Below are 27,960 nucleotides of genomic sequence, written 5' to 3'. Positions count from 1 at the left end.
AACAAGTCAAGCCTGAGACATAGGCAGGATCATCAGGGTTGCCTACAACCCGCCTCAGGCAATGATGCGGAGAGTCTTGCTGAGGACCCAATAAGCCCAGCTCTGGTTCCCTATTGCAGAACCAAGTTCTCACCCGCCGGGAATCTCGAGTCCTTCCTTCTGCTGTTTCAGTTTTGCTCTGCAACGCGCACACGGTATTAAGGTTGAATGAAGACGTTTATTTGTAAAACCAATTCCTGACACCGAAGAGATTGTAATATTGGCAGGATGGAAATGGACGGTCGCTCGGAGGGCCACATGCACACCACAGTGAAACCTGGGGAACCAGACAGAGAGCACTGCTGCCGACCCCCCCACGTGGCTTCCAGTCGGCCGACAGAAGAGCAGAGTCCTTTCCGCTGGAGGACACAGATGCGCGGCGATGTCCTGTGAGAAGGCAATTTGGTCTGACCTCCACCACGGAGTGGGAGGGCACAACAGGGGACCTCCTTTCTATTGCTGGCGGCTTGGTGGCTTCCTGTAGACCCGCTGAAGGCCTCCCTCCGTGGTCCTCTACCAGCCAGCAGGAGGGCGGCAGCAGGCAACATCCCTGCCCCCTCACATGCCCATTCTTATGCTCTGTATGATCTGGAAGATAGCTGGGAGAAGAAAGAAGGCAGACAGCTCAGAAACCAGACAGCCTAACGCTGGAAACACAATCGCCCCCGGTAGCCTGCTTCCGCCGACCCTGCCCCTCGCTGGCTGGCTCAAGGCCGATTAGATACTTCCTAATAAAGGGCTACTCAGAGTCAGCCCAGCTCTAGCTGTTGATGGATGCCTCTGAGATTAATAGATACCTTCTGCTAATTCCACCAGGAGCTGCAGCCAGAAATCTCTGAGGCATGGAAGATAGCCTTGGCCTCCTTGCCCGTCTATGTTGAGGGGCTGCTGGGGAGCGAGATGTGGGCCTTCGTGCAGAAACTGCATGCATTAAGCAGGTCAGTGAGTCTGCCTTTTCAAAATGGCCATGACCTGTGAAACAGCCAGTTCTGGGGGGCAGAGGGGGAGGGCAGGCCAGGTGTTCAGAGCACACACTCAAGGCTGGCCTCGGCTGCCCATGACCCTGAACACATCTGTCTTTCAGCTTCCTTGTGACTCTGAAGCCCACTGTCTCTCATTGTGTGCAGAACTAACAAGCTGTGGGGTTCCCTCTTTAATTAGCTGCACTGTTGGTATGTGGAGCCGGGTAGGAGCCTAGAGCACTCGGTGTATCTGGTTAAGTAATACTGAACCTGTTTCTAAGGAAAAGAAAGTTTTTGTGTGTGTGTGTGTGTGTGTGTGTGTGTGTTTAAAACACATCTTTCCCAGTGATCCTGTGGCTCTCAACACTGGTGAAGATGATGATAAACAGAAGAGGAATTGCAGGCACTCTAATATTTTTTATTTTTTAGATGGCGGTTAAGCAACATGTCATTTAATCACTGTACAAAAACAGAATAAACATGGAACTGTCAAGAGTTTCATGTCTTTTCTGCACAAAGTCATCCCAGGAAATACCCAGGAAACTCCACTTCCTAAGGGACCACCAGAACATGGGGCTCTCCGGAGCTCCCATCATTTGGGGTAGCTATCACATTCAAGGGACCAGGCACCTGGAGGCTGAATAGCTCTAATCTGAATGCGTCAGACCAGAGTGTTGAAGATTTCAGGGTTGTTTTGCTGTGGTTTTTTTTTTTTAATTTGGAATATTTGCATATGCAGTGAGATCTCTTAGGAATGGGCCGCAAAACCTCAATGTGGAGTTCATTTCCATCTCATATACACCGGATAGCCTGAAGGGGACATTGCGCAGCATTTTTACTTATTTTGTGCATGAAGCAAAGCTTCATGGCATTGACTTTTTCCACTTGTGGCATCACATCACTATCAAAAAGTTGAGATTTTAGAGAATTTCATATCTCAGGATTTTGCAGTCGGGGCGCTCAGCATTGTGATGTGTACAGGGGCTGTGCTCAGAGACAAGGAGGAAGGCCAAAGAAATCATCCTTGGGTGGCTGGATTTTAAAGTAGACAACCTGTTAGTGCATTTTTGGTTTTCTGCTGGGGGTGGGGGAGCTTTTCTATAGAAACACTGTATACATCAGCATTTCCTGAACTAATCGTGACGTAACAGTATCTCTTCACGAATACTCAGTAAGGGTATGTACATATCACATTGAAAAACAGTAGCTAATAATCCTTTGCTATGGTACTGTTATGTGGATGCAGCGTTTGGCCACCTGCACACGTTGATCCAGTTTCTTGTCATTTTGTCTCCTTGCTGTTACTTCTGGTCCCATCTCTGGCATTACTGCACTCACAAGCACTGGTACTTTGCTGCCGTGGACTAACCTTAGGATTGTGTGGATATGAAGGAGTTACTTCGGCAACTTACAATACTTAATTCTGGCTCTGCTCACAGGCTTTCTTGGCGAATGGGTCCTTGGATGGCTCTTGATGGGACAGTTTCCTACCAGAACCTAGAGACTTGACAAAACACCTAGTGTTTCTCTCCTCCCCAGCAAGCCTGACAGGAAGTGGAGATTTAACAAACAGCCACTATTTGAACTCAGTCGGAATGGCATGAGGGAGCCAGGTATTCTGTCACATTAGGGAAAAAAAACCACATGCCCATCTGTCACGTTCCGGGATGAGAGTCAGCCCAGTCTTGTCAAGCAAAGTGATTTTACAAAAGGCAGAAGGTTAGACTAGGAAAGGAACTGGGTTGAATCACAGCCACTGTGAGTGGACAAATAACAGTGCCCATCAGACTGTTCCTTCTTCTGAGAAGCAAGCACCAGCACAATAACGCTGTCAAGGGATGAAGTGATACAACATACGTAAAGGCTCCTCACACACTGAGAATACAGTGCGCTTCATCGTACCTGCCAGCCGGGACCAGACACAGTTCAGATTTCAGATTTTTTTGTTTTTCATTTACAGCTGTTCACACATACACAATGAGCTACAGGGATAAGACCTAAGTCTAAACATTAAAGTTATGTATGTTTCATTTATACCTAGTATGCACTTAAGTGTCTTGATAATTCCTTAAAAACAAGAAACCCAAACCAAAAACACAAAATGTGTGTGCATGTATGCATGCATATGTGTGTGTATGTGCATGCGTGCATGTGTGTGTGTGTGTGTGTGTGTGTGTGTGTGTGCACATGTGTGTGTACCTGCACATCAGTATGTGCACCATGTGTATGCTGGTACCCTTGGAGGCTAGAAGAGGCCATCTGAACCTTGGAGCTGGAGTGACAGGTGGTGGCTGTACCTGATGTGGGTGCTGGCAAGTGGGCTAAGGGGTTCTTAACCACTGAGCCATCTCTTCGGCCCCAGAAGATCATTTTATACAATATTTTCACTGCACCTTAATTTTGTCCATGACCACTCATTACATGAGGTCAAACATTAGAACTTACCACTTATGAGAACATGGTAGAACTCAGAAACTTTAGATTTGGGAACATTTGGGGTTTCAAGTTTTCAGATTAGACACTAAACCCGTATTACTGTTAGAACAGTGGCCGCTGCTTGCCCACGCGTGCCCCTGAAAGTAGCACTCACGTGTGATCTGTACCCTGATAACGTGTAAGCTTCAGGGAATCACGGCTCTGAGTTCTACTTTGTCTGGTTATAATGGACATGGATTCCCAGGAATAAATACGGTGGCATGTGTAAAGGTCTACCTGCCTGTGGTTAACGCTAAAACATGTTACCTTTCTCTTTATCTCATCTGAGGACCGGTGGGCCATGGGTCACTGAATAGGAGATGTGCTGTGTCTTAGTGGGTCACACTTCATACTAAGTCACTTTGTGACTTTAGAAGTTCTAGGATACAGCTACTCAATTATTCCTTCAGAGCCGTTAGTCTAAGGAAGCAGACACAGTTGACAAGCCTCAGAGGGCAAGACATATTAAAACAACGTGCCTATTTAAGTACTCTTTAGAAGCAGTCATACCTGAAGCTAACTGAAGCCCCGAGTTAGCATGCATACCGTTAATGACTTTTCACTTGTCTACAGAGCAACTCCCTTTTGGAGATACGACCGCCTGAAGTCTATTTTAAGTTCACATCTAAGACTGTGGAGAGACGGGGATGTTTATTATTCCTTTTCCAGTTGTATTGATGTCCTCAAGAAGTTTTCTACATTTTATGCCAATTAGTTTGCTTGCAATTCCGCATGCCTGCCAACACTGCCCTGCAGAGTGACCCCGGCTCTCTAAATGCTGACTTTCCATGCTGCAAACAGGAAGGGAGCCAGCAGAGAGATCAAAGAGGAAAAGGAAGCAGAGAGCCTAGACCCTGACAAGTTAATAACTTAACAGTGGGTGAACAAAGCTGAGAAAACAGCTGAACGGGCTGCAGGAGAGGGGCTGAGGACAGACTAGACAGGAGGGAAGAGAGATGCCAAGAAAGGGCAGGGAGGCGGGCATTCCAGGCCAGCCACCAGGTCCAGGGCGGGTCGCAAACAGAGGCTCAGGAAAGTCTGCAGGAGCAAGGACAGCTGGAGCGAGTGGACTCTGCCCCTTTCAGTCGGTGTCTGGGACTCTGACCCTCAGAGACCTTAGCGCAGTGGTTCTCACCCTTCCTGACGCTGTGACACTTTGATGCAGTTCCTCATGTTGTGGAGACCCCAACCATAAACTTACTTTCATTGCTACTTCATAACTGTGATTTTGCTATTGTTATGTATTGTAATGTAAACATCTGTGTTTTCCAATGGTCTTAGGTGACCCCTGTGAAAGGGTGGCTGGACTCCCGAAGGGGGTTGCGACACACAAGTTGAGAACCGTTGCCTTAGATGCTCACAGCTCAAGGGTCTTCACCTTCCCTCTCTTATCCAACTCAAGTTTCAGTATGTCTGATGTTCTATCTCCCTGCAGCTGGCTCACATGTCTAAAGAGCTGCTCACAGCCGTTCTCCTCATGCCCTTACCTTCGATTCCCACCTCAGCCCCCCTCACTCTACCTTTTGCTCTCTCCACTAAAATCACAAGAGACCCCTGCATCACTTAGTGCGAAGATGTTCCTCAGCCTCCTTTGGCCACGCCCCTCCTCCCTACCGCTGGGTTCTCCCTCCCAAAATGCTCCTTCCTTTGGCCTTTGGAATGTCTTGGGCCCTTAATTTCTTCTCTTTGGCTCTTTCCTCTCCTAGAGTTTTATGGGGTTATTATCTTCCTCCACCACACTCTGAGCTTGGGCACTGGAATTCCTCCACAGGCTTAGTCATTTGCCTCTTCTTGGTTTCTATTCTTTCTCATGAGGTGACCTGTCCTGGCCCACAGTGATAACGGCCACTCAGCTGGTGACTGCTGACAATGGGACTCTCCATCCCCAGACAGTCTGTCATCTAGTTACTGCCAGGCTTTCTCATCTGTCTTCCTGTTGATCAAATTGGTGACATCATCTTACATCTTGCATGTAAACCCAGAACTCTAGCATCATCCATGGCCTTATGACTGACTGATGATGACCTGTGAACTTTACGTGAGAGCCTTGGGATATGTATTCTTCTCCATCCACCCCTCCCCTCTCCCCTGGTCAAGTCACCATCATCTTTCCTGAACTCTGCAAGGACTTCCAACCCAACTGCTCCACTCTGGCTCTTTTTCAATCCCTTTTCTACAAGGCACTCAGATTTTAGCTTTAAATAAAAGCAGGACAGCATGGGATTACCTCCAGTTTAAAGCAAACCAGAGACAAACTCTTGCTAAATTCTCAATAGGACTGCCATGACTTGCAGATTCTGTCTCCTTCCCACCTGTCCAGAGTCACCTGGCAAATTCTTTCCCTTGCACAGAGACTCCCTCATGATTTCCAAAACCTGTAGCTCAGCTGCAAGGCTTTATCCCAGGCTATTCTGTCTGAAATCCATGTTCTCTCCTACCATGTGGCCTACTTTCTCCACACACTCAAAGAGAATGTCTTTGATACCTTGGAGCAGACAATCCTAAACATGAATGTATGACAATCTTCTGAGAATGTGTTGAAATATTCTTTCATAGCTGCTAGAAAAAAAAATCAAAGGCCAAAACAATCAGCAAATGAAAAACAACAAAAACCTTACCCCCAAAGAATAAATCAGCCAATGAACTGAATAGAAATTTCTTTTTTTTTTTTTTTTTCAAGGCAGGGTCTCTCTGTGTAGCCTTGACTGTCCTGGACTCGCTTTATAGACCAGGGTGTCCTCAAACGCACATCAATCCGCCTGCCTCTGCTTCCCGAGTACTGGGATTAAAGGCCTGCGCCACTACACCTGGCAAATAGACAGTTCTTAAGCTTTTCAAAAAGTGATCAATATCATTAGCCATTAAAGCAATGCAAATCAAAACTGCTTTGAGAGTCTATCTCACGCCAGTCAGAATGGCCATCATCAAGGAAAAAACAAAAACAAACAAACAAAATCAATGATAATAAATGCCGCAAGTGCTGGTAAGAACGTGGGGGAAAGAAAACATCTATCCACTGCTGGTGGGCACATGGAAATCGACATACCCCAGAAGTGCTGGCACATACATATTAATGGCTTTACTCTTCACAACAGCTAAGAAATGGACCCAGCCTAGCTGTAGCTGTAACCATGAGAAAGCATGAGTCTCTGGGGTGTGGGTCATGGGAAAATGACAGAAGCTGGGACTCTGCTCCAATAGGGAGGCTCGAGGCCACTTTTAATGCCGATAAATACTTAATGGTAAGAGAGATCAAGAGAGTTGCTAAGAAGAGATCAAGTCAGGCCAGTTCAATATCATTTAGGGAGATAAGATAACTATAGAAATCAAACTTTATGTTTTATTAAGAAAAAGATGGGTGAGGGGAAAAGCCAGTTAAAGAAAAGCTTGGGTCCCCTGAAAGACAAGCAGAAGTAGCAAGAGACAAGGCATAGCAAAGCTGACCCTGTAAGCTCTCAGGGAGAGAAAAAGAAAGACACAAGCGAGGTGCCATTTTCCACTGTTCCAGAGAAGAAAGACTAGAGAAATGCTAAAGTTAGGTTAGAGCAGGAAGATGTCAAAAAATAGATTGGGATGTCCTCCCAGAAAGAGACCTTACACAGGGGCACATGACAAGAGTGCCACAGGTCACCTTATGAGAGCCGATGGCTGCTGAGATGTCTCCTTCAACTGTCCATCTTGGTCCTCTGGCGCTGTCCGGTTCTCATGCACCTCATGATGGTCTCTGGGGTGGCATTCTCTGGAAGCAGTTTCCAGAATGTTCTGGCAGTCTCCAGGAAAGGCCAGTATTTATGTTGTCAACCTGCAAACATGAGAGATTCAAGTCTATCCTGGAGCAAGCTTCCAGGAAAGTGGGAGGAGTGTGAGAACATTGGTGAGCCGATGAAAGAGCAGCCTGTGGCTGGGGAACCAATCAAAGAGCAGCCTGCGGCTGGGGATCCAATGAAAGAGCAACCCGTGGCTAGAGAACCAATGAAAGAGCAGCCTGTGGCTGGGGAACCAATGAAAGAGCAGCCTGTGGCTGAGGATCCAATGAAAGAGCAACCTGTGACTAGAGAACCAATGAAAGAGCAGCCTGTGGCTGGGGAACCAATGAAAGAGCAGCCTGTGGCTGGGGAACCAATGAAAGAGCAGCCTGTGGCTGAGGATCCAATGAAAGAGCAGCCTGTGGCTGGGGAAAGATCTGTTTGGGAGCGGATGGTTAGACATCTGGAATATTTAGAAAACAGTTCTCTGGCAGCAGAATCCAGAAGGTGCTTTAACAGGAACTCTTTTCAATGTAGTCATCTGCAAGGCCTAAAGGTAGCAAACGTTTGCTCTATAGTGCTTTTAGGAAAATCATGTGAGAGGGGCTGTGGGGGCAATAGAAAGCAGATGGGGTCCGAAGTCCTCAAGTCTAGGGTACTAACCTTTAGACCACAGAACCACATGGGTTTGGCGTCTCGAAGAGCCAAACCAGCCATCTCAATTTTTTTAGATATGAAATTCTGGCTGCCTTTCTCTACACGTGGCAGTTTTATGGTCTGGAGAAGCGCCGGAATAGCCTCCTTTTGGAGGGGCTGTGTGGTTAGGAGGAAAAAAATGCACAGAGCTTGGCATTACAAGGAGTCCCCAGGAAACGGCAAGTGCGGTATAAGCAACAGTTCCTGCTCTCACACCGTATGTGTGTTGTGTGTGTGTGTGGGGGGGGGGGGTTGGGTCATAATGCGTTCCAGAATAGGTTCCCTCTGTCCCCAGATCTCCCCGTTAGATGCAGCTGGTCAAGATGGGGCTGGTGGTTTGGGAGCTCGGAGTTTCTCTCTTCCACCAAGCCTGTCTGTACCAGCAGGGCTACTAAAAAGGTGTAAGCATTTACAGTAGTGGTCAGAACCTAACTGGGGAGGCGGAGGGAGGGAGGCCGTATGAAGAAGAGCCAGAGGCTTCATTACAATAAGAAGAAACAAAAAATCATCATCGTGCCCCCACTGAGCATTTTCTGTGTTGAGTGTCGGTCCTCGGGAGGAGCTGTAATGAGGACAGCGAGCTCAGAACCATCCCCACCCTCTTGAACGACAGGAGCCGTGAGGGCATCGGCTACTCAGACAAGGCCACCCAGTTGGGAAGTAGGTGGCGGACCAGGTTCCAGCAGAGGCTGGGTTGGTGTTGGAACTCTTAGTAACTGAGATAACTGCCCACTTGCTGCCTTGCAACCGACACATTCCAAAGTGCGGGCCTTCTCCTGTGTTCCGAAAAGTTCTGGGAAAGTAGCAGCCTTTCACAGAGGGGTCTCTCAGCTTTTGCAGAAGGACCTTGTTTTGGTGTCTGAGCCTTGGGCTAAAAGACATGTCACCACAAAGCTGGTGCCCATATGAGCATCACACAGGGAGTCCAGCAGAGGACACTAAGGGGAGAAATTCTTTGTCCTTCCACGTGTGTTTCTGGCACACGAGAGACTCAATCTCTTCCCTCCCCCATATCATTCTGAACATAAAAGATGAGGTGTGGCTCTACTGCAGATGCAGTCTACCAGGGCATCCACTCAGGGACAGAGGTGGACCATCTTACCCTCGAGGCTGGGCACAGGGGAAGAGTTCAGGCCCTGCCAAGAACATCCCAAAGTCATTTCTCATCCGTTCTAAAAAGGCTGTCCTGAAAAAGGGCCTGCCTGTGACATGCTATCTCTGTCCCCATAACCACCTCCTGTAGGCAGAGTCCCTGGAGAGTCTGAGAGAAGAGTACAGTCTGTCAAGTGACAAACAAAAGCAATGTCCCCGCCCAGAAACAAGGGAGCTGGCTGGCTGCATAGTGCCAAATAAACAGAGCAGGCTCTGTGCTGAAAGGCTTTAGCTCTGTAGTTAGAGGCAGATCCATGAGCAAAGACGGTTGCTGCTTTCCACAGGTACCAAAGTCAGAATATCTAACAATACAGGGCAATAGGCCGACACACACACAGATAAATACATAAGACACATACACACACACATATACAGACACATATACATACAGATACACACAGACATAATGATACACATATGTATACACACATGTACATACATACACACAACACATATACATATGCTCAGACACATTCCTCACCTACTCCCCCCCACACAAACACACACCTTACACCCATGTACACAGACATACACACACAAAACACACATGCCTACATTCACTCACAAACACATAGAAACCTAAACATATATATAAGCATACATATAAGACCATATAGCAAATATACACATGGACGCACAGTTAGAGAGAAACAAGCACATGGAAACATAGGAATCCACAGATGTACACAAACAGACACATATGTAAATCTATACATTCAATAAACACATACACAAGTAAACACATGTACACAGATAATATGTGTGTATGTAAATATAAATACATAGAAACCTACACATCAATACATCTATACATATATAAACACATAGGTCCACAAATACCACACACAAACACAGAAGTTACATGTGTTACACATATGTAGCAACCTACCCATTGCCTGACATACATGTACAAAAGCACAAACACATGTAACAACCACACCACTATGTCAATTAAACAGCTGCTCTTTATTAAGTCTTTAGCGGAAGTCCTCAGTCTCCCAAAGGAAAAGGGCTGAAAAGCACTCATCCAGGGTTTTGTTCTCAGAAGTCGTTCTGATTATAAAAATACAAACTCATTGGCAAATTTATACAATACAGAAAATTATGGGGGAAAAACAGTCATTAGTTAATCCTATCCACTACAAAGTCCCTTTGATGGGGAAGCTGAAGAATGAGCAGTCTTTGGGAACCCTTAAAACTCTCAATTTCTGATTAGGAAATGAATATTAAGGCTTGACAGAGAGGAGAAATAAAATGAAATTAGGAATACACAAGGGAGAAACAGCCTGGGAAGGAACGGGGTGTGGTTGGTATTTAAGAGGTTCTGGCAGGGAAGCAAAGGATGCCGGGGATTAAATGGCTCCACTGATGCCAGCTGAAGTTGGAACAGGATCCAACTGAGGAGGAAACAGGATACACTATTGCCACAAAGAGAACACCTCAGATGCTGCTCTCTGCCACTGTACAGTGTCACAGCCTGGGCTCGGGAGAGATAAACAGCACTGAGACCGCCAGAAGAATGCACATGCTGAGGCTAAATTTTAAAAAACTGCGCAGATAGCATATTAAGACAATGTTTAGGAGGCATTTGGTCAAGGGGGAAAGTGGAAAGCACTGAGCACAGTTGTCCTGTAAATACCATTTGAGCCCAAAGGTAACAAAGAAGAGTTTGGCTCTGGTGACCACAACATGTTCTAGTCAATTGCTACCTACTAAGACTAGCTGAGGCTATTTGAAGAACAGCCGAATGGTACAGTGTTTTCCCGCTGCATGTGAAGAGGCCCTGGCTCAGTCCTCAGCATCACAACATAAAAATACCAACCAAAGAGGAAGAGGAGGAAGGGGAAGAGGAGGAACCTAGGGATTACAGTTTGATGCACAAATGGTCACAGTGGGATCCATCAGTGGTCTGGGGGAATAGGATCAAGGCTGCACGTCTTCAGGAGGCCTGAGGAGATAGCAGCCAGGGTATCTGTGTGGCAGTAATCTCTGCAGGGAACAGTCACAGACATTCCAGAGGATGCTTGACTCTGAGTCTTGAGATAAAAAAAAAAAAAAAAAAACCAAAACCAAGACTGTGAACCATTCTCCAAAGGGGGCGATTTTGAAACCCAAGACCGACTGTTCTCGGAGATGCTTATCTGCAAAGAGGCCCCATTGCCTGAAGAAACAGAGATAAAAAGGACAAAAGGGGGCACAACCTCCCACAGGGCACTTGAATTCCTTAGGCTTCAGATATGGGTCTGTATCTAAGAGATTAAGTAGAGAGAAACAAATCCAGCCAGTTCAGCAGGTTCAAGGACTTCCAAATCCCAGGCTAAGAGCAGGCATCTGATTGAGAAGTAGGTCTTACAGTTCAGATATAATGTATATAACATGAATAAAAATAAAGCTTGATAGGAAATTAAACACAATGTAACAAAGCAAGAAATGGTCCAGAGATGTCCCTGTTGGGCAACAGTAGTCTCAAAAGATTCCATGATTCCTACTGTTTTGAATCTCACCAGGAAAACTACACCAAAACGGGGTGTATCAGCATGGCTTTAAGGAAATGAAACACACTGTGTTTTCTACGCTCAGTTTGAAGTATAAGCCACTATTCTCTGAGGCTGCTCCACATGGTGGTGCTTCCTTCCTCCTGGGTAGGGATGGTGCGTCTGTTCTACCATATAGGGAAACAGTGTTAGCCTCGAGAACCACTCGCTCATCCTCAGAGGCAAGAAGCAGGCAGGCATGCCAGCTGATGGTTTTCTGATAAACCAGGAATGGAAAGTTGAGGCTGGCTCTGCCAATTAGATACACAGCCTGGGGCAAGGAGAGCACTTGTATGCCTAAGCATTTCCATAGCTGGGCTGATGCTTTCCACGAGGTGCTGGCATCTGTAAGGGTGGCGGCAGGTTTGGGCTTGTAATGGGCCAGATCCCCAGAACCACCAGTGGTAGACTGGCCCCCCTCCCACACCCGAGTCAGAGTCTTGCTACTTAGTCCAGACTAGCCTCAAACTCAGGATTCTCCTGCCTCAACCTCTTAGGTTCTGGAATCATAGGCAAGCACCTCCATGCCCAGCTCTTATGTCCATTTTCTCAATAAGAAAACAACACGGGGTGGGGTGGGGGTGGGGGGAGAGAGAGAGAGAGAAAGAGAGAGGAGGGAGGGAAAAGGGAGAGAGGGAGGGAGGGAGGGAGGGAGACAGACAGAGAGAGAGAGAGACAGAGACAGAGACAGAGGCAGAGGCAGAGACAGAGACAGAGAGCTAACTTGTCCAGCGTCATTCATCAGACTCCCAGAGAATCCAGGCTTTGAACCCTCATATCTGGCAGATTCTCAACAATCCTTCTATCTGAGGGCTCTTACTGGGTTGTCGTGAAGCCCCTTGCTTGAGACCCTGTTTGTAGTCACAGAAAGTGGAGATTGCTCCTTCGGCAGGTGCACTTAAGTGACCTCCGAACTCGCCTCTCTTCCGGGTAATTATTAGAGGGTGTGGCAAGAGCAGGTTTGGCAGGCCTCAGATGTTGGCGGCTTCAGGCAGCCACAGGAGGTCTATGGCTTCATCTGACTTCTCAATGCGGGGATGGCATTTCCTGGATGTGGGTTTAAGCCTCTGGATGCAGAGGACTCCTCCGGAAAGGGCTAATACCCCGGATGAGGAAGACCACAGGAGGGATGCTGAAAAGCTGTACAGGACTTCCATAGGTTTGCTCACCAGCTTTTCCACATAATGGAGCAAGTGGGACCAGCAAGTGAGCATGTATAAATGCTAGCTTCCTGCCAGCTCTAATTCTCTCTGAGACTACAGTGAGAGGGGGGAAAAAAAGAAAGAAAGAAAGAAAGAAAGAAAATGTGTGTTTCTTACTACTAGCCTGACCTAAATATTTATTTGCCATCAGTACCCTGACACTGTTTCTAAAAAGGGCACTTCACTCAACCAATCGTCATCTAGGAAAGTAGGTTAATAAAATAAGAGAACGACACTTTCAAGACATTAGCATAGATGAACAATATCTTTGTTCACAGGAGATGTTACCTTGTCCTCAGTGTCTCCACGAAGTTACACAAAATAAGAGAAGCTCACTACACAAGCTCACAGATGGCAAACAGCTCTCTTGGGAACTTGGTGGGACAAAACTTTTGCCTACACCGGGGGTGGGAGGGTTGGGGGGGGGGTCTATGATGCTCAAAGAAGAGGCAGAAGACGGAGGAGGACAGGACAGAGTGACTGTGCAGAGGTGTGGGACTCCCGCAGCAAGTGTCAGTGTACACTGTACGAGCATGGCAGGTAAGAGCCTTGGGATGAGAAGGTCTTTTCTGTGCTGGACTTTAGAACTGGAACTTTAGCCAGACCCTCCAGGGAGGAGAGTTTCTAGCATCCTAGGGCCTGTAGGAAGGCTCCCCACTAAGTTAGAGGAGCAATACACAGGGCTAGAGTTGGCAAAAATCACATCCTTTCAAATGGAGAGAAGAGAGGGGGAGGGGCTGGTAGTCTGCGACCCTTAAGGGGGTGGGGGTGGGGGTGGGGAGTCAAGAGTTGGAAAGGTTCTGCAAGATGAAATGACCGATCCTGAAGAGCTAGCAACGGGGACAGATCTGAAGGAACAATTGTGTTTTTCATGACGTGTTCTGTTGAGAAAGGGACGAGTCCAAAGATGGGAGGGTAGTGCACCAAGGACAAATTGGGAGGAGTGACAATTGGGGTTGAGAACAGTGGGCAGCCTGGGCCGAAGAGTATAAAAACAATACTACAGCTGTTAAAAGGAGAAGTGGCGGGGTGGGAGGAGGTGATGTGCGTACTATTTTTAGCTGTGACTTGAAAAGAGATGAAGCCCACTGCTTTGGGGGAAATGGCAGCACGTTAAGAGGGAACAGACAAAGTATTGCACCTTGGCTCCCATAGCTTACTTGACAGGAGAAATAAAATGGTCTAGCTAGAAAGACCGAATGAGGTGCCAATCGAACAGTGGAGGAGCTGGCTATGCAGCACAGAAGGGAAATGTCTACCACAAAGGAGGCCTTTGGTTTTTATCTTCAATACCCACCCCCACCCCCCACCCATGCAAAGAAACAAGAGGGTCGAAGCTGGAGAGATGGCTCAGTGGTTTAAGAACACTCTTCCAAAGGACCTGGGTTCAATTCCCAGCACCCACATGGCAGCTCACAACTGTCTGTAATTCCAGTTCCAAGGGATCTGACACCCTTGCCCCCATACCAATGCACAGAAAATAAAATTAAACAAATTATTATTATTATTATTATTTTAAAGAGGCAGGCGTGGCAGCGCATGCCTTTAATCCCAGTACTCGGGAGGCAGAGGCAGGCAGATCGCTGTGAGTTTGAGGCCAGCCTGGTTTACAAAGTGAGTCTAGGACAGCCAAAGCTACACAGAGAAACCCTGTCTCAAAAAACAAAACAAAACAAAAGAATAAATTTAAAAAAGAAAAGGAAAAAGAAAGACATAAGAGGATGGGAGGAGATAGATGAGTATAAAAGTGGTCTGAGCTATTTTGGTCCAAAGCTCCAGGACCTTCCGCATAGGGCCACATCCCTATTGATGTTTCCATTGATATCTGTTGAATATATCATGCAATGCCACATCCCAGGCACCTGACAGACCTGGAAAAAGGCAGCAAAGCCCGCCTAGGCAACAGTTCTGGTCCCTGAGACTGGACTCTAGGAGACTCATAGGAATGTGATGTAAGAGACATGGACTTGAGAAAAAGAAGGCAGACCACAATTCTTTACTGGCTTGTACCCAGATGAGCTATGTTGGAGAGCTACAATGTCTTTACTATAAACTTTGATGCTAGAAAAAGAAACATGCATTAGCTATGTATTCACAAGCTGGGTGGTGGTTGCGCACACCTTTAATCCCAGCACTCACGAGGCCGAGGCAGGTCGATTGCTGTGAGTTTGAGGCCAGCCTGGTCTACAAAGTGAGTCCAGGACAGCCAAAGCTACACAGAGAAACCCTGTCTGGAAAAACCAAAACCAAACCAAAAAAACCCAAAAACCCAAACCAACCAACTAACCAAAAAAAGCTATGTATCCACTTAGGACCTGGGCAACAAGGTCACAGGTCGTGTGACTGGGCTTGTAGGATGTCTCTGTGCCTATGGCACATCCTCTTCCTTCTTGTAGGGTCACCTTCTGCAACCCATCTGTCTGAATTCTTACTTCCAAGCTCAGCTGAACTCCAGGAAGGCCCCTCTTCAGCCCACAACTGCTGAGCTCAAAGTGGTCAATCTGGGGTGCTGTCTCCAGGACCCCTCCTTGCCAGGGCTCCCCAAGTGCCCACAAGCTCCTAAGGAGTTTGCGTTGCAAAACCCAGCATAGAGCCAAGCTGCAAGGTGCAGGGGTTTCCCAGTCAAGGTGAAGGAGGCTGTCTCACTGTGTTCCATGGCTTTCTCCAAGTCTGAGACCTTTCACCAGTGACTTGGAGCTATAACATATGTTCAGAGACTGTGAAGCTGGGAGCAGATAATTATATTATTAAAGTCTCAAAGTTCAAAATCCATCTGTGTATACTTGTCATAAAGCTCCAGAGCACAGATAACAACTCTTTAATGTAGGCTGGCATCAGAGCACAGATAACTCTTTAATGTAGGCTGGCACGCTTAAAACAACGGTTTGTTTTGCTTCATTTTTAGGTGAAAAATTAGGCAGAACTTCAAAGGTTGTGAATTCCAGATGAATATATACACGCAGAGGGAGGTACTGCATTAACAGATCAATCTCTTGCAATTGTGAGCAACGTTTCCATTGATACCTGTTGATTATATCACGCAATGCCACTGGTTATATTGCGTTAATAGATCGTAACGTCAGAAACCTCTTATGTTTGTCCGTAAACTTGGTGGCTGTGGAAAGACAACTGAGCACCACCAATAGAAAAAGTTTTAAGACCATGCGGCTTTCTTTATATTAGGTCTCGAAAATTAAACCGGTATCTACCTATAGTGGAAAAGTAGACTGTTATCTACCTATAGTGTGGGCAGTGCCTGGCCATCCATCCGCGCATGCACCACCCACTCACCCACTGCACCACTTGCTCTGTGTTGAGTACTGTGCAGGCTCTCCAGACTCAGTGGAAGAGCATCACAGCCTCCTTTGAGCATTCTTGTGGGAGGAAACAGGCAGTACGGGAGGAGATGAGGTAGTCTAACATGATGAGGACCAGAGTAAAAATGAAACATGTGTTGGGGGACAGCGAATTCTTTGGGGGCGCCAAAGAGGTGCACCGATGCACTTTGAGGCCAGCAGGAGATACATATGGAGAAAGATTGGATGGGGCCTGATGGCTGACAGAGCCCCCACTGAAAAGCATGAGGGTTAAACTGAAATCTCTGGTCAAGGCAACAGAGGCAGAGTCACACAACCAAGGGTGGTGGCCACCCTACTGCCCCTGTTGGTCGCGGCTCTTCTAGGTTGTCTTCTGAAAGTTGCTAATGCTGTGCTGGAAGAAAGTCATTAGGAGCCGCTGGAAGAGCCTAGAATGCATGTCTTTTGAGGCCGGGTTGAATCAGCCAGGGGAGGTTGGTCTGGAGAAGGTTCTACCAGGCACGCAGGCTCAGTGGAGAGCGGGGATAGAGTTATTGTTGCTCTTGGTTTTGAGGCAGTGTCTCTCCTCTCTGCAGCTAAGGTTGGCCTAGGACGTTTTGTGTAGCCCAGAGCTGGCCTCAAAGTGACGACCCTCCTTGCCTTAGCTACGCAAGGACTGGCACTGCATGGCAGCTGGCCAGGAACAGGGTTTTTGTTTCTTTGGGAGGTAGGCATCCCATTCTTGGAAACAGTCAGGGGCTGGGTGAATACATTCTGACCAGTGCTGGGGGCACTCACAGACTGGGTAGCTCTCTCCAGAGAAACTCTGACAAGGCTTAGAATTTTTATATTTCAAGTGGGTAATTTTCTCTTTTTGAAACATTGAGTCCCCTTTAAAATGCTTCAAACATAAGCAGCGATATCCACAAGTGCTTCAGACACTCCTCCATCCCACCCCCAACATCCCACCCCCCAACATCCCACCCCCAACATCCCACCCCCAACATCCCACCCCCAACATCCCACCCCCCCAACATCCCACCCCCAACATCCCACCCCCAACATCCCACCCCCAATATCCCACCCCCCAACATCCCACCCCCCCAACATCCCACCCCCAACACCCCACCCCCAACATCCCACCCCCAACATCCCACCCCCAACATCCCACCCCCAACATCCCACCCCCAACATCCCACCCCCCCAACATCCCACCCCCAACATCCCACCCCCAACATCCCACCCCCAACATCCCACCCCCCCAACATCCCACCCCCCCAACATCCCACCCCCCCAACATCCCACCCCCAACATCCCACCCCCAACATCCCACCCCCCCAACATCCCACCCCCAACATCCCACCCCCCAACATCCTACCCCCAACATCCCACCCCCAACATCCCACCCCCAACATCCCACCCCCCAACATCCTACCCCCAACATCCCACCCCCAACATCCCACCCCCAACATCCCACCCCCCAACATCCCACCCCCAACATCCCACCCCCAACATCCCACCCCCCAACATCCTACCCCCAACATCCCACCCCCAACATCCCACCCCCAACATCCCACCCCCCAACATCCTACCCCCAACATCCTACCCCCAACATCCCACCCCCCAACATCCCACCCCCAACATCCCACCCCCAACATCCCACCCCCCCAACATCCCACCCCCCAACATCCCACCCCCCAACATCCTACCCCCAACATCCCACCCCCAACATCCCACCCCCCCAACATCCCACCCCCCAACATCCCACCCCCCAACATCCTACCCCCAACATCCTACCCCCAACATCCCACCCCCAACATCCCACCCCCCCAACATCCCACCCCCCAACATCCTACCCCCAACATCCCACCCCCAACATCCTACCCCCAACATCCCACCCCCAACATCCTACCCCCAACATCCCACCCCCAACATCCCACCCCCAACATCCCACCCCCAATATCCCACCCCCCCAACATCCCACCCCCCCAACATCCCACCCCCAACATCCCACCCCCAACATCCCACCCCCCCAACATCCCACCCCCAACATCCCACCCCCCAACATCCCACCCCCAACATCCCACCCCCCAAGAGCTTCTGTTCCCTTGGGAAAACAACTCTTTTTTTTGTTGTTTGTTTGTTTTGTTTTGTTTTCGAGACAGGGTTTCTCTGTGTAGTCTTGGCTATCTTGGACTCACTTGTAGACCAGGCTGGCCTTGAACTCACAGCTTCCCTGCCTCTGCTTCCCAAGTGCTGGGATTAAAGGTGTGTGCCGCCACCACTACCTGGCTAAGGGAAAACAACTCTACCACTATTGCAGAAACTTAGTACCTGGGGACCAGGAGCCCAGGCAAGGCTCCAGGAACAGCATCCGAGGAGAACTACATGCTTTTTTCCTGGGCTTGTGTCCCTTGCACAGACGTGTATATGAATCTGCAAGTGTTTAAGCACAGCTCTCTGTACTTGCCACCCCGAGGTCTCAAGAGACCCATATCTACAGCTTAGGTCAAAGGTCCTGTTCCTGTTTGTGTTTTCTGTAGAATGTTCTCGGGTGGTACGGCCCTTCCCTGTCTTTGGAATGTGAGTTTATCTTGAACAGACAGCTATTATACTTTCTGTTCCAAATGCCCTATTTAGGCTCTATTCACAGCATTTAATTTCTTGTAATCATTTTATGACTACGATTTGATAGTGTATCAACTCTGTCTGGTCATACTTGGAATAGAAGAGAAATAAAAACCCATTAAGATTAAGGGTTAAAGCAGCGATGAACCTGAACCCCAAATCAATACTTCTCTGCGTATTTAGGTCATGGACAGAAACACAGTTTTTCAAGGGCAGTAGAGAACATGGGCTATAATTCAAGGAAATACCATACCTGAGCCACAGACAACAAAAACAAACAGTGCCAACAGCCATGGCCCAACAGGATATTTCTCTTCTTGTGGCCTCTGTAAGGGAATAAAAAGTTTAAGGTCAGGTTCACTGAATCAGTACACATTGACAGGTGCTGCCGGGCACTGGTGTGCTGAGAATCCTACTGTGTCCGAATGACATGCTCGGTTGCAGCCCTTAGTGTGTAGGTACGTGGCTGAGCAAAGCCAATTACAAAAGGCTGGCCTCAACTCTGTAAAAGAAGGCACTTAGTACTTTATTAATATTAGTGAATTTGGTGGTTCTGAAATACTGTTGGGGTGAATGGTGTCTAAATATATAAACATGCACAGCGCCTTGTGTGTGTGTGTGTGTGTGTGTGTGTGTGTGTGTGTGTGTGTGTGTGTGTGTGTTTTCAAGACAAGGTTTCTCTGTGTAACAGCTCTGGCTGTCCTGGACTCTCTTTGTAGACCAGGCTGGCCTCGAACTCACGGAGATTCGTCTGCCTCTGCCTCCCAAGTGCTGGGATTAAAGGCATGTGCCATCATGCCCAGTGATTTTAAACTAATGATATTAATAACTGTGTCCATCTGTTGAAAGCATAGTCCAGGTGGTCCATGTGTCTTATCTCCAGCCCAAATGGCTCGCTCAGTGCAAGGACTATTATTATTCCTATTTTGTTAACTGAGAACCTGAGGTTCAAAGTTTGCTTTTGAGTAGGAGATGGGATTGAGAATCTTTCATGACCCTAGGAACTCTTGTGTCTGTGAGTTCCTAGAAGGACCAGAAAGCACAGACCTTTCCCCCAAACCATCAAAATATTGGAAATGGAGGGAGTTCATACAGTGGAAAGCCTTGTAGCTAGAGAAGCATTCTGGAGAGTGGATGAGAGGGGAGCAACACTTTCTAAAAGAGCTGGTAAGCCTTCCTGATGCTTGCACTCAGAGAAAGCTTCCACACACCGGCCAGCAGGACAGCGGGCTCTGCAGGAAGAGTCTGGTATGCCTGGAGCTTTCTCAAAGCAAGATCAAGGGCTTAATAAGAATATCCCTTCACAGCACCTTGAGGCCTGAATGCAGATTCTCTTTAAAACCAAATAAGTGCATGGAACACACTAGGCTTTAGGGAAGACACCAGAAAAAGCAGTGATTTCTCAAGACAAACCAAGAGTGGGGGCGGGGCACAAAAGCAAGGTTGCTTCCTCAATAACTTGAGCAAAAGATAGGCTGCATTCAGTTTAAGCTAAAGAGCACGCAGGGAAGTGCCCTGGTAGAAAAGACAGTTTGCAAATGTTTGCTATCAGAGCAGATCACAAACTCGAGCTGTGGGTTTCAATGAAAAGCTGTGAACATTTGAATATATACTTAACACGGTAAAGTATGGGCTGACCCGACGGTGACACATTTAGGAGGTTCATCACATTAATGCTTCAAAGGAAATCGAATGGGTCTGTCATTGAGGATGAAATTTCCTGGCACGTTGTGCAAGTTTTAGTAAACTTTTGAATAAAACAGTACAATCTTTCTTCGATTTGCTTTCCCGAAAAGTTCACTGTATTAAAACTACAAAACATGTATTTATTAATAACTGCCATTCCATATTTATTCATATTCTCCATTTGCCGGGCATGATGGCACATTCCTAGAATCTCAGCAATTAAACGGCTAAGGAGTTTGTATGCTTGAGATTACATAGTAAATTTAAGGCTGGCATGGGCCACATAGGACAACCCTATTTTGTTACATAGCTCAGCAGTAGAGCACTTGGTAGTGTGTACAAAGGCCTGGCCTTAGTCCCCAGTGCTGAAAAAAAGAAAGTTAGGAATTTCTCATTTTTAAAAATAGATGTAGGCTATAACTTGTTAGGTCTCAACTCACCTATTACATTCTTAGCCTTCCTTCTCTACCTTACTCAGGCTCATTTGTCATCTGTATGGCCATTTGTGTTTTCTTGACATTTTTTTTTTTATAGTTTAGAATTATTGGTTCCCCAGGGAGCATGTTTAATGTCAATCTTTCCACTATACTGCAGGCCCCACAAGGGCTGGCAATGAGTTTCTTTGAGACACCAAAATATAGCAACTTATTTGTATAGCATAAGTCTGTATGGCATAGACTTAAGGAAGATAATAAATATTCCTTAAAGAATGAATGAGCATGCATGTCTAATTAAATATTATTTTATAAGTCAGGTAAAATGTGAGTCTACAAAGATGATGATGATGATAATGACGATGATGACGATGATGATGACGACGATGATGATGATGACTGATGCAGGCTTTCTTCTAGCCCAGGCTGGCCTTGAACTTGACATGTAGCTAAGGATGATATGACCTTCTCAATTTATGAAGACAATGATAATCTGACTTCTTTCTTGCCTTACACCTCCCAAATGTTGAGAATATCAGTACGTACCCCAACTCCCTGTTTTATGTGGTGCTAGGATATCAAACCCAGGGCTGTCTGCATGCTAGGCCAACAGTCTGCCAACTGAGCTACATGCTCAGCCGTCCTTTTAGTAATACTTTATAATTGGTAGTAATGGGTGGGTCATCCCTATATTTCACTTACTAGATACTGAAGTAGAGATAAGTGTGTCAACATCAGGTCAATTTTAAGTCAAGATTACAGCTGCTCACTCTTTGGCTCTGACCCACATGTGTGCTAGGGAGTCACAGGTTGTTACTTTTCACCAGAAAAGAACTAAGTAAGTCCTTAAGAATTGCACAGAAGACCGGACATGGTGATGCACCCCTGTAATCCCAGCACTCGGGAGGCAGAGGCAGGCAGATCTCTGTGAATTCGAGGCCAGCCTGGTCTATAAATCGAGTCCAAGACAGCCAAGGATATACAGAGAAACCCTGTCTCAAAAGACAAAAGAACAAAACAACAACAACAACAACAACAACAACAACAACAAAAACCCAAACAACAACAACCAACCCTAAAAAACCAAAACAAAAACCAAAACAACAACAAAAAACCCAAACAACAACAACCAACCCTAAAAAACAAAAACAAAAAACAAAACAACAAACCCAAACAACAAACCCTAAAAAACAAAAACAAAAAACAAAACAACAACAACAAAAGAATTGCATAATAGAACTGTACTGTGTCACTCCTTAGCACCCAAAACTAGGTTTTAGTTTCCCTCAGAAGTCAAGTGTGCACTATTGCAACTTGGGGCACATTAGAAAGAGATTCATCCCAGCTCCATTCCCAGCAAAAGCCAATAAGTGAATCCAGGAGTCTCTATATGAACCACTGAGCTCCTAAGGATGCCAAATGGAGTCCTGTATTTTATGCGTACAGTTAAACACAAAGCACCATCGCATAGCCTGGCATATATAACACAGAGCTCGTTTGGAAGGCATTCCCCAGGGAATGGAGGTTACCTGTGGACTGCCAGAGCTCTGGAGCACATGGCTGATCACAATGCCAGCACAGTCCTTCGGAGAGGGTTTGTTTTGCTTGTTTGTTTTTGTTTGCTTGTTTGCTTGTTTTTTAAAGAGTGCCAATACAACCCCACTGGGACATTTCACATAAGCCCCATTCTACTGCTACAAAAGACAGCGAGTCCGTAAAGACCAAGGCTCACCTTCAACATGAGACCCCAACATGGGAGGGGCTGTCTTTATTTTCTGATAAAATCCTTGCAGGGCAGCTCAGAACTCTGCCACTTAAATCCCCCTTTCACTGGGGAGGGATTCCTACTGTCCAACACCCCAAGCAGTCTTTCCATTTCTGTTTCTTGTAGCAATCTGCTATCTGGGAGGAGAACACTGGCTTACCCAGAAGCCATTAGCTAATCATGAAGGATGGGAGCATCTGCACACAGTGACTGACGGAGGTTGGACTTCGGAACTTGAATTCTCAATTGGAACTTGCAAATCTGTTCCCACTTACTTAAGTCTACTCAGAACTAGGCATCGTTTCGAAGTGAATTCTATCAAAGTATAACCGTGCTTGACTTGTAATCAGGAAAACAAGGCTTGGGGTTTACAGAGAGAAAAAAAAATTTTTTTTGATGCTGATCCACTTACAATACCAAAAGACCCTTCAAAACAACTGAAAATAAACGTTTACTGGGGCTTGGTTTAGAAACCTCTCATTATAAATTTAGTCTGGCCAATTCCAGGTCTTCACAGGCGCCAGGCACTGCTGCGGAAGGCCATCCATGGTAACAGCAGAACCGGTTAAATGCACTTATGCTACACATTACATATAATGTAAACGTAGCTGGGAAAGTTGAGCTGAACTGCAGTCGACTAGTTACACCCACTGTATAGTGTTTTCCCATTTCCTTTTTATTTCTTCTATTATTTATTTATCTATTGTTTCTCATGATAGGGTTTCTCTGTATATAGCCTGGCTGTCTGGACTCCCTTTGTAGACCAGGCTGGCCTCGAACTCACAGAGAGCTGCCTGCCTCTGCCTCCCGAGTGCTGAGATGAAAGGCGTGTGCCACCACTCCAGGCTCTGTTTCCCTCCCCTCCCCCCTTATTTTAAAGACAACAGTTTTGTTTTAGGTTCCCAACATTTTCTCAAGTCTAACGAGGCTGAGTCCTTGTGTTGTTCCCTTTGCCCTTGTGGAAGCCGTCAACTGAGATCATTTAAAGTCTGAACTCTGATTCCTTAGTTCCTTAGAAAGAACCACATCTACATATTTCCACTACAGTCAGCAAGTAGGACTGACACCTTGAAAAGGAAGAACTTGTCTCCTAGGAACATAATTGCTTCTAAAGTCCACTTGGGCAGTGGCTCCCTGCCCCTGCCCAGTAAAAACATATAGGGGAAACAGATCTCCATAAAAATATCGTTCTTATTCTATGGTGCCCTGGCTGGCATTTTGTACCCTCTAATCACAGCTAAATGGCCTAATCCCCAAAAGAATGAATTTTAAGGGTTACTTAAGTCTGGGGCCGTGTATAAAGCTCTGAGTCTGAAGCTTCTCTTCCACAATACTGCTTCGTTTAGCAAGAATTCCGGTGTGATGACTACACACCCAGCTTTTCCCTCAGTTAATCAAACCAACATAATTTCTTTGGCTAAAAGGCATTGCCTCATCAAGTCTGTGTTTCCAGACAAACCCCAAGCTTCGGCTGGACTTCCCCTTAATCTTATGGGATAATAGATTCCAGGCGCCTTTGCAAACCAGCTCTTCGAAAGGACACAACCCACTCAAGGCTCGGGATGGTTCAAAGTCACAGGCCTGACATTTTCTGTATCAGACAACTTGGTTTACTGAAGGAAACCTCTGGATCTAAGGTATACAGTTTACTTAAGATTCCAGGGGTAAAGCTTTAATCCGCAGTTCTGGGAGCAAAGAACCCCAGGCAATAAGCTGGTTTCTACAGTTGCAGCATCATAATAAGCCTAAATCCATAGGGTACCGATATAGGCAGTAAACTTAAGCCCAGTAACGGCTGGAGGCCTCATTTTGCAGGAGAGAGAGGAGGTGGAGAGAAATGTGGGTCGGAATTACGCCCTACTTTTAAGCCTGTTCGATACATACAGGGAGGCCAGACAGATCATCACAAAAAGTGGAAAGAAAACCTTAGTATAGGGGTGGGGAAGAGTCCTGGGGCGGAGTCTGGAAGCTGAAGATAAGTGGCGTTCTGTCATTCGTTCAACCATCCATGCATTCATTCATTCATCACATTCACCTACTAGGCTCCCAGCCCAGCTGGCTTCACTGGCCCCTGCAGCTTTTAACCCATTTCAAGGACAGTGGCTCATTCTCTCGTGGGGAGGCTCCACCAACCAGAGCCCTCTCCGCCCACGAGAAAGCAGTCTGCGCCCCCAGAGCCCCGCAGTGTCCCCTAGTCTGCGGGACCCCGGAGGAGGGGCCAGGGAGACCTGGCACTGAGCCCTTGGCCCGCCCGCTCCACCCGCTCCGCCCCGCGGGTCCTGCCACCTCCGCCCGGCCGGCACCGCCCCCGCCTTACCAGGGTTTTGGCTACGTTTCCCCTCTGGGTGATATTTTTGCTGTGCTTCTCGTTAGCCATCCGGATCCGCTGTTTGGCCACCATGGCTTGGGCGCTTGGAAAGATGCTGTCTACTCCCACCTGCAAGGATGGCCCTGGTGAGCCGCTGCCGCAAGGCCCCGGGGCCTGCTCCGGCGCTGCAGGTGGCAAGGCGCGGCAGAGCCCCGCGCACCCCGCTCCCCGAGCCCCAGCCAGCCGGCTCCGGAGAGAGGCCAGCGCGCGGACGGAAGTAATCTCTCATCTCAGGAAACCCTCTCCAACTTCCTCGCCATCCTTCCGGTTCCCCCAGCTACCTACCCTGTGCGGCCACCGAGGCAGGAGGAGGGAAGCGGGAGGCGGGCGCTGCTACAGCGCCGCGCGCCGCCGCCGAGCCAAGGGGGACCTTGGCCCAGGGTGTCTCGGTCCTGAGATCGAACGCTGCGGGGCACAGGGTTCGGGCGACACCGCGTTTGTGCATGCTTGGGGGCTGGGGACGCAGCCCCACCTGGCCTGGCGACCCCTGACTGTGTTTCCTGACCACCTCAGGCCAGGCAAGGATTGGGGCACCTGTGCTGAAGGCTGAAGGTTAGACCCTAGTCTAGGTACCGAGCCCTGGTCCTCAAAAGGCAAGCTGAACCTGAGCAGTTTTGGGTAGCACCGTTGGGGGATAGCCCAAAGGAACCTGCTCTTTAGGTGTCTGATGAAATCTCACTTGAGGCCTTCTATAGGGCTGTGCGAAGAGACCCTTTGTGACATAAGAGGGAATCTGGAAGCCTCTTTCAATCCCTAACAAACCAGAGGTCTTGAGGATGGAGTTGGACCAGGCCTTCTTGCCTTGGTAGTGGTGGGCATAACACTGGAAGATTGCCATCGGAACAGCTGAGTGGAACACAGAGGATGGAAGAGGTCGTGAGTCTTACAACACCCGAAGATTTGGGTGGTCATTACCCATAGCCAAAGCGCTGACCAGGGCTTGAACTCCCCACCAGCACTGCCTTGGGGGCATCTTGGACCATCTCCAGCACCCTTATTCCAGGGGCTGCTGGGTGTGGACTCCCAGACAGCACTGGGAGTTTCCCTGCAGTGAAAGGACAAAAAAAATCAATGTTTGAATCTCCGAATGGGGATACTGAGACATAGATTGAGGATGAGGCCTTTACTGCTTATCTTAACTGCACCCAGCATGGCGGAGTTAGCTCCTTGGAGCTCAGGAGGAGGAAAGGGAGAAACGAAGGAAGAGTTGGGGAAGAAGTGGTGGTCCAGAGGTTAGGGCAATGTGCAGTAGCACCTCAGAGTGAGGAAGGACAGCAATTTGGCTGATGCAACTCTGGTCCTGTCTTGCAGGCGCTGCAAGCTGAGTTTCAATAGGCTCTGGTATGGGCAGAATTTCCTATGTGGGTGGGAAGTTAGGAAGAGCTCTTTTGTTGATACCCTTTGTCTTAGGCTTTCTATTGCTGCTGCGATGAAACACCAAGACCGAAAAGCAAGTTGGGGAGAAAATGGTTTGTCTTACACTTTTATGTTGTTATTCATTACTGAAGGAAGAAGTCAAGACAGGAACTCAAACGGCAGGATCCTGAAAGCAGGAGCTGATGCAGAGGCTGTGGAGGGGTGCTGCTTACTGCTTGCTTCTCCTGGCTTGCTTAGTCTGCATTCTTATTGCACTTGGGACCATCAGCCCAGGGGTAGCTCCACACACAATGGGGCTGGGCCCTCCCCTATCGATCACTAATTAACGAAATGCCTTACAGTTTGATCTCAACTGATCAGAGGCTCCTTCCTCTCTGAAGACTCCAGCTTTGGTCAAGTTGACGCAAAACCAGCCAGCACACTCTTCTGTCAGCTGGTTAGAAACCTCTCCACGGGCTGGAGAGATGGAGAGATGGCTCAGCAGTTGAGAGTACTATCTGCTCTCTCTGAGGTCCAGAGTTCAATTCCCAGCAACCACATGATGGCTCACAACCATCTATAATGAGATCTGTGCAGGCATACGTGCAGGCAGGACACTGTATATGTAATACATAAAATTAAAAAAATAAATAAATAAAAAACCTTTTCACTTGAATGAGCAACGACTGGCTTCATAAATCATTATGAACAGCCACTGTCATCACAGGATCACTCAAGTCTGCTCCATTCTAGTCCCTGCTTTTAAGGACCACTGGCTTTTCTGGAGGGGAGGTAGGCACCTCTACCTCTGCCGGGCCACCCGCTGAACGTGGCTATTGTAAGAGACCCAAAGGGGCTTCTGCCTGACTCTGTTATTTCAGTGACTAGGTAGAGTCGTGAGGTCAGATAGGCAGTTTCCACTTTGGGACTTCAAGCCCAGTGTTCTTAGCTCCACAGAGATGACCTTATTGAGGAAGATTTATTATTTCTTGTTCTTTGTTTTCTGCCCGTTAGGGAACAATTTTACTCCTTTCATTTTTAATTTATGGCATTTAAGATTAGTTTTAATTATAAACAGAGGACCTGCTCACAGTAAAAAGTCCAGTGAAAAGTAACTCCTCCGTTCCCACATTTTCTAAGTTGCACTCTTAGTATTCCAATATTTATCTGTATCTCTCTATCTGCCCACCTACCCATCTGTCATCGACCTGCCTATTTGTAAGTTCCCTTCAAAAGTCCAAACAGAAGCTGAGTATGGTGGAGAATATCTATTCCCACATTCAGGAGGCTGACAGGGGAGTCTCCAGTTTAAGCCCCCCCCCATATGAGGACCCTACTTTTAAAAAGACAAACACAAAATCGCCATGACAAATGGAGTGATGCTCTTCTGTTGCCTCACTGTCTCCACACTTAACATATCAAAAGCACTGTTGTAACTCTATACACTACCTGTTTTTATACTTGCCCCTGAATATGAACATATAGCACTATATTGAACGATGCCATTGGTCGGTGATTGCCAACACCCTTCATTGAACAATAATATGTGTATTGGTTGAGCAACACTCAATAAAGCATCTTTTGTGTGTGTGTCTTTTTTATGCGCTTTTCTAGGTATAAC

At 47.4% G+C, this 27,960-nt stretch overlaps 1 protein-coding gene across 1 annotated transcript; it reads right to left on the bottom strand.

Annotated features, from left to right (window-relative positions):
- Positions 1 to 197: 197 nt before the first annotated feature.
- SERP2 (stress associated endoplasmic reticulum protein family member 2) lies at positions 198 to 25,261 on the bottom strand. Its single transcript, XM_084767681.1, is given in 5 exon segments — positions 198 to 638; positions 7,108 to 7,147; positions 7,150 to 7,207; positions 7,210 to 7,278; positions 24,933 to 25,261. Coding segments are annotated over 5 exon segments (672 nt in total). The 5' UTR covers positions 25,017 to 25,261; the 3' UTR covers positions 198 to 217.
- Positions 25,262 to 27,960: the final 2,699 nt, after the last annotated feature.

This window comes from Acomys minous (genome assembly GCF_964271855.1).
Source record: "Acomys minous genome assembly, chromosome: 18".
NCBI classification, from domain to species: Eukaryota; Metazoa; Chordata; class Mammalia; order Rodentia; family Muridae; genus Acomys; species Acomys minous.
Note: the sequence above shows the minus strand (reverse complement) of the source record. Positions and strands in the feature narration are given on the sequence as shown.